At 49.7% G+C, this 7,472-nt stretch overlaps 1 protein-coding gene across 1 annotated transcript in view; it reads left to right on the top strand.

Annotated features, from left to right (window-relative positions):
* The first annotated feature begins 341 nt into the window (after positions 1-341).
* Positions 342-7,472, top strand: part of Srrm4 (serine/arginine repetitive matrix 4) — a 156,642-nt gene continuing 149,511 nt past the window's right edge. The window contains exon 1 of the mRNA XM_028765530.1: positions 342-1,408. Within this exon, the coding sequence (XP_028621363.1) occupies positions 1,278-1,408 (131 nt within the window). The 5' untranslated portion in view covers positions 342-1,277. The remainder of the gene's footprint in view (positions 1,409-7,472) is intronic.

Below are 7,472 nucleotides of genomic sequence, written 5' to 3'. Positions count from 1 at the left end.
GGCGGAAAGACCAAAAAGTTACTTGTAATCCTCGGAATCCCCCCAACCCCCGCCCCTCACACACCCCACCGCACGCTTTCTTTGCCAGATCGGACTGTTGTCTCACACACAGTCTGCGGGGTTCTCAGGGGGGGTGGGGAGAAGGGGTGGGGGAGGGGGTGTTCTTTTGGAGGGCTTTGGCAGCGGGGACGCGAAGCAGGCCGGCTGCGAGGCACAAAAGAGATGTCCTTTATAGCGCCGCGAGCACAGATGTGACGCTGCGCCCCTCTGCGGGTGGGGGCCGGCTCGACAGATGGCGAGAAACCGCGCTGGTGACGGATTGTCCATCAAATGGCATTTTCGGGGTGGGGGGGTGGAAGAGCCTGCGGCCCCCAGGCGTAAAGAAAATCATAGGGGCACCCCCACTTTGCAGACCTCGGCAGTCCATCCCAGAAGTGGGGTGGGTGAAGGCAGGTTGGCGTGGGTGGATAGGTGGGGCATTTTTTAGTAGCTCCCTCAATGGAAGATGCGCTCCAAGTCTTGCAAAAGGATAGGGAGGTGGCCCAGGCCCGGGAGTGCGCATGTAAGGGTTGAGGGGAAGGCCTGCGACGACGGAGGAGGGGTGAGGGCTGACAGGGAGGATCTCCTTTTTGGTTCCGTTCAAGGTGTTGGGGTCGCTTCTCGGAGGGGTCAGAGCCGCAACTCAGTGGCCACGGGGCCTTGGAGACAAGCGCTCGCCCCTCCCTCTCTTTCTCCTCCTCAGACCTGCGGGCTTTTGTTATGCAGATGGCGGCGGGAGGCTGAGCCAGAGAAGGAGGGGTTGCTGGGGAAGGAGGAGACGGAGAAGGGGAGGGAGGAAAGTACAGCTCGCGCGACCAGCCTCCCCTTCCAACGTCACATTGTGCAAGAGACAAAACCCGGGCGCGCCGGAGCTCACACGCGCACGCACGGCAGACGCCCCGGTCGCCTCCTCTGTGTTCTCTGCGCGGTAGAGAAAGCCGGCCCAGCTTTGCTTTGCCGAGGACGCGGAGCTCAGCCTCCTCCCAGCGCAGCTCAGAGCCAAGCCAAGAGGTGAAGCCAGCCGGGGGATCACCTTCTTTCTCCGCTGCCTGCCTAGCCGGAGACGTCCCGTTCTATCCCATCCCCCCGCCCTGAACTCCGATCTCTCCCCACCCCACCCCTTGGGGGTTTCACGCGGACAGCGCCCCGGAGCCCAGGGCGTGTCATCGGGTTTGAAAAATCCACGTTTCAGCACTTCGGACAGCGCCCCAGGCTCCCGGGCTCCTTGTGCTTTCAGGATGGCGAGCCTGCAGCAGGGCGAGAAACAGCTGTTTGAGAAGTTCTGGAAAGGGACCTTCAAAGCGGTGGCCACTCCGCGTCCCGAGAGCATCATCGTCGCCAGTATCACAGCCCGCAAGCCGATGCCAAGGTAATGACCTCGTTCATGAGTTAGGAACACGGGGAGGTTCCCCCCTTTTCTTGCCCGTGCCCCAGAATCTTGACAGGTGGACGCAGGCAGCTGGGCCAGGGTGCCTGGACTATGCCCGCTTTACCCGGTATCTCACGCTGGAACGTGAGAAATTGTCGCTTGTGTAAAGAAGAGACTATTGGAAAGGGACAGGAATTCTTTGACGGAGAACAACACTCCCACAGACTCCGCACCTCCTATGCAAACCCCGTTGCTTTCTTAGGGTAGGCGGTGTGGTTCGGGGTATGTACTTGACTGAAAACTTTTCTAGCTATCACCAAGCTCGTAGGTCGGGGTGGGGGGCAAAGCAGTGGTGGATTTGAGGTGGATTTGGGGATACTATACAAAACATGAACTCGGCTCAGCTGGTGTTGGTGTTCAATACACGCGTTCTAACCTTCGGCTGAGAAACTAGTGGGCTCTGAACACTTCAACAAAAGCCCATATGCTAGTCCCTCAAATATGCTCACCCGCTCGCTCCAAGCAGCACCCTCCTCCGTGCCTTAGCCGAGGCTGCTGCTGGTGTTGAATTCTTTCCTTTCCAGCACCCAAAACCAAAACTCTGAGCTCAAAGTCAGCCTGGAGATAATATTGAAAGTTTTGCCTTATTTTAGTTTTTTTAAGGATCTGGTGGCTTTGAACTTTGGAATGAGTCGGGGTTACTGAAGCAGTAGTTTAAAGAAAAAGACAGGAGGGGAGAGGAAGGAAAGAAAGAAGAAGGGAGGAGAGAAAGAACAGGGTGCAGGTATGAAGAGAAGAGGGGTTGAGGGGCACAGAGCCTTCCACGGCAGAGAAAAAAACCAACAACAATATTTCCCTAGATCGTTAGATTCAGAAGACTCTGAGAAGGCTGAGCCCTCTGTCAGGGAAAATCAAGGCTGTATGAAAACTCATCTCTTGCTGCTGCTGGCTGAGTGGTTCTGAGAGTTAAAGGGACGATCGGGGGGGGGGACCACTCGCAGGATTGATTAATCCTGGCAGGCTGCATTAGGGACTAGATTGAAAGCATGTCTGGGAAAGAGATGCTGACGGAATGCCTCATTCAGTTTCAACTAGCTCTGAACTTCCCAGCAAGTGTGGGGTCGACGAAGGCCGATCCTGAGAAACAGATCTGAGAAGGGCAAGCCCACATCCAGCAACTTTTCTTTGTTCTGACTGAGGCTCAAACAGGTCTTTCAAAAAATAAATAAAGCATCCTGTGTGGGGAATGGGTGGACAGGAAGCAAGAAGGATCCACAAAATGTGGACCCTGTAAGCAGAGTGGACTTGGGCATAGGAGGGGTGGGAAGCCCACTGATTCCGGCTGGAGAGGTGGAGGGTCTGGGGGGTGCGCGTGACATCAGATGTCATTAAAACTGGCACTGTCTGCTTGCTCAGAGGTTCTGGTGAAGAGTTTGACGTCAGCGTTTTTTCCGTCCCTGGTCTTCTGCCACCAGCTTCACCTTCCTGCATCTACCGTTGGCACATCAGTCCTGCACCGGCCAGAGAAAATGGCCTTGCAGGTGAAACCAGGGGAAATTTGTCTGGTGGCAGAAATGTTTGGTCCATAGTCTTCTATTTTATGGACACATGGGCAGGGAATCTTGCTGTTGTTTTCATTTGGATGAGTGTCCCTAATAATACCATGTTTGGAACCTTCATGGTTCTGCCTGCCTGCCTGTCTGTCTGTCTGATACAACCAACGTACCATTTTCTTGCCAACAGCTTTGATCATGACTCGACCGAGAGATATTCTAGCCTCCAGCTTTTGTTCATTTTAATTTAAGCCGCATGTGACTTTTGTTACGAAGAGTTCCACGGGCCCTCGGTATTTTCCCTCTCTTGATATATGTTAATGCCCTGGGTTTCTATCCCGTTGAAAAACACCTTTGAAGTTTATGTCAGAGTTCTATAAGGTCTCTCGGTTGATATTATACAAGAATACTCCAGTGATTGGCAGTTCTCCTCTGTAGAACACATTCTGGCTTGTAGATGTTTTATCTAATGCAGAATAGGGATTCCAGGGAGCATTTACATCTAAGCCCCTAGAAAAGACTGGGCTTAGCTATGTTTCAGCAGACTGACTGTAAGATCCGACTCATACAGTAACGGTTGGTTCTCTATTCACTTACAGTATTTTGGTATTGCTGTAGGGTGGAAATGTCATGTTTCCAAAGTCAAGCTCTTAGGAGGAGAAAGGGGAAAGACGCTACATAGGTACCTTCAGCGGAGCCCCGTGACTCCTTTTTGAGGCAAGACTTGTTGTCATCAGAAATGTTAAGCTGTTTGAGTCAAGCCCAGCTCAGTCAGAGGATTGGCACAAGTCACTGTCTTTGGGCAGATGGGAGAGGGGCGGGGTAAACCGCCAGCCAGTCTTGTTGGTTACACACTTAATATTTGATTGGAAATGGGGGTCCCTCATTGTATATTGCAAATCTGTGGCTGAAGACAATTTAGCACCGGGGCTGAAGTATGGGTTTTAACTTGTTAATTTTACAGCAACATACACACACATCAGACAACTGCTTCCTAAGCAGAATCCCCCTTGGCTCCTCCCTTCCTCCCCCCTCACTCCCCCTCCCATGAGGCATTCTTGATGAGACAGAGTTTTATCATGTATCAAATTTCGAGCAGATGTCTGGCTCAGTCGGCTGGATGGCAGAGCACAGTGAGACACCGTATACCATCTTGGTGGCTTAAGTGCTTCTGTGAGTGAGCATCAGACAAACCCAGGTGCTGTCCTGGATCTTTCGAGCCTTTACCTCACCTCACCTGTTTGTCAGCTTGAAAATATAAACTGTACCCAAGACTGCCTCAGCCAGTGTGAGGACTGAGCAGGGTGAAACTCTGCCATGTCTGTGTCCTGCAGTGCCTGCTTGATAGACCTTTGTCCTGGAGGGAACTTCATAGTGGCTAAAAGGAAACAAGTTTTGTCCCATTTCTCCCTTAAATAATGCTAGCAATCGGCGTTCTGAAAGTTCAGCTCTGGACAGGGGACTACACTGTGGTGAAATTAATACACATCAGATCAAGTAGGGATGACCCCAGATCCATGTAAGCGACTTAGTTTCTTTCTCTTCCTGATACTCTGATAAAACAAACAAACAACAAAACAACATTGAGCCCATACTCAGGAATGATAACACTGGTGCAGCCATTTTCTTCCACAGCTCTAGCCTAGGGAATGGCACCACCCACAGTGGTGGTTACATTGAATCCATAGCCAGAAACAAAGTGATAACACTCAAGTGCAGCCATTTTCTTACACAGCCACAGCCCAGGGAATGGTGCCACCCACAGTGGTGGTTTTCCCACTTCAATTATCCTAATCAAGATCCCTTCCAACATACATAGCCAGAAGCCCACCTCCCCAGTGGCTCTAGCTCTCATTGAGTTAACAGCTGAGATAGACCAGCACAGAAGGCTAACTCTTTTCCCTTCTGGTTATTGAGTTGGGGAGGGGGGAACACAATGAAGAAGTATCTGGATTCTGAATTGATCCCTAAACACCTTAGATAATAATAGCCTTTGGTTTGTATAGGTGACATCAGGAACTGACAATCTTAAACATTTTGATACCATAAATTCACTTTGAGTTTTATCAAATCTGGAGTAATCGTAGAGTTTCTAATTCATATCAAGAACATCTTAAGAGTAAAATAGGAAACCCAGGATTAGTGGTGCACCTCTGCCATCCCAGTACTCCAGACCCTGAAGGAGGATAGTGAGTTCATCATCAGCCTGGATTACATGGTGAAACTCGGGGGTTGGGGGGAACATAAGAGAGAAACCAAGAGGGGGAGAAAGAAAAAGAATATTCTAGTTTGCTTCTCTGCTGCTGTTATAAAACACTGACCATGTATTATGTTGGGAGGAAGGGTGTATTTCCTCTTTTATTTCTAAGTCACACCCATCCCTGAGGGAAGTCAGGGCTGAAAGTCAAGGCAGGACTCTAGAGGCGGGAACTGATATGGAGACCATGGAGGAATGCTGCTTACTGGCTTGCTCCTTATAGCTGGCTCAGCTTGATATTTTTATAGAACCTAGGACCACCAGCCCAGGGATGGTCCCACCCACAATGGGCGGGACTTTCCCCCATCAATCATTAATCAAGAAAATGTCCCCCACAGACTTGCTCACAGGTCAGTCTTGTGGTGGCAGTCTCTAAATTGAGACTCCCTCTTTCCAGATGACTCTGAGTTGTGTCAAATTGACAGCTGACACTTTATAGGGTTGGAGAGAGAGAGAGAGAGAGAGAGAGCATGAACAATTATTTAGAATGGAAATTCTAGAATTCTAGCAGAGATAATCCTAGGAAATCCAAGACAAGGTTCAGCGAGGTCAAACCTCATCCTATATAGTACCTGACAAGGACCCTCCTACCCCCACTTCAGGAATTGGTAAGGTCAACAACATTTACGGAGCTCTCTCATCCCCACCAAAGAACACTGTTAGATGGTCCCTTAATTCCTTTGTTAATTTTCTCAGCCTCCAAAAAGTTTGTACCTAAGAAATTCCTGACCAGCAGAAACTAGCCTTTGATGCCAGCCCAAACCATAATAATCATATCAGTAAAGAGTCAGGACAGGGGATTTAATGAACGTATAAAAATCATTTGAGGTAGCCGGGTGGTGGTGGCACACACCTTTACTCCCAGCTCTTGGGAGGCAGAGGCAGGCAGATTTCTGAGTTCGAGGCCAGCCTGGTCTACAGAGTGAGTTCCAGGACAGCCAGGGCTACACAGAGAAACCCTGTCTTGAAAAAAACAAACAAACAAAAAATCATTTGAGGTTAGCATACGAATTGTTTGCAGATGCACATTTATTGAGGGCTAGAGCAGCAGCTCCCCCCACCCCACCCCCGCTTAAATAGACTGTGCACTCCCCTTTCTATTTGGCAAGGTATTAATTTTCTTCAAAAAAAAAAAATCCCTTCCATGCAGAATACTCCAGAAGCTGACTGGAGCCCAGTCTATGTCCAAAGGCTCATAAATTCCAAACTATTGGAGGTTTTACTGCATGAGGGGAAAGATGGCCAAATTGTAAAGCAGGGGGAAAAATGCCTCTGAACCATTTAATTTGAGACTCCCCTCGGTGCCAGGCAATCAGTCCACACAATCGTGCTTACTCCATCCTTTGGTTCAGGGTGAGGGGCATTTGGATAGTGCTTTACTGACAACCCGTGTTTAAGAGCCAATGTTTTGAGGGACACAGAAAATGCTTGCCCTTATGAATGCATGTTCTTAGGGGAAGGGAGTGACTTTGCTTGGGTCGAATGTTTCCCCATCTGAAAGGTTGAAATTTGCTGAATGGCACACAGGGGTTAGTGGCGGGGACCCTTTGTGACATTTCCTCTGTGTTTGCTTGGTAGACGCGGCATCTTAAAGATACATAGTGTGGAGATGTTCAAGGGACGTTGGAGGAGTTGTTTGAATATGCAAGACTCCAATCTGAGGCAAGCTGAGCTCTCTCCCAGGCACACCTCTGTCTGACACTCAGAGGATTCTAACCAATGCCGTTGAATGACATATGCTACAAATGCTCCCTCCTGTCAGAATGAGCCTCCCCAGATAAAGATGTCTGCCTGGCTCAAGGAGTGGGCACGTGATCCAGTAGAGGTCAGGAGTTTAGATCGAATGCCATCGGATTGCCTACTGGCAGGCCACCACATAGTGGCGAGCATTCCCCCCAAATCCTAATTTCTGCAATAAGGCCCCAGTAATGGACCTTATGCTCCATTGAGTACCTCAGGTATGCTACAGGGTCACAACAAATTAAAAACCTGTTCCCACTTTCTGGACAGCTGGATCTGTTCTTCCTTCAAGGTAGAAGAGGCAGGGGCTTAGCAAGAGTTCTCCAATGGCTTGTTATTGAGACTCTTCTAAGGCATGGAAGGATATTTATGGGGTGTCCAGATTCCCTGGCTTTGCCTCTTCTGCATGCCAATACTGTGAGAGTGTGTGTGTGTGTGTGCGTGTGTGCCTGGTCTCTGCTTTGTCTATATGTCTGTCTGTCTCTCTCTCTCTCTCTCTCTCTCTCTCTCTCTC

This window comes from Grammomys surdaster, unplaced genomic scaffold (genome assembly GCF_004785775.1).
Source record: "Grammomys surdaster isolate TR1022 unplaced genomic scaffold, NIH_TR_1.0 164, whole genome shotgun sequence".
NCBI classification, from domain to species: domain Eukaryota; kingdom Metazoa; phylum Chordata; class Mammalia; order Rodentia; family Muridae; genus Grammomys; species Grammomys surdaster.
The sequence above is the reverse complement of the archived record's forward strand: the minus strand, read 5'-3'. Positions and strand labels throughout refer to the sequence as shown.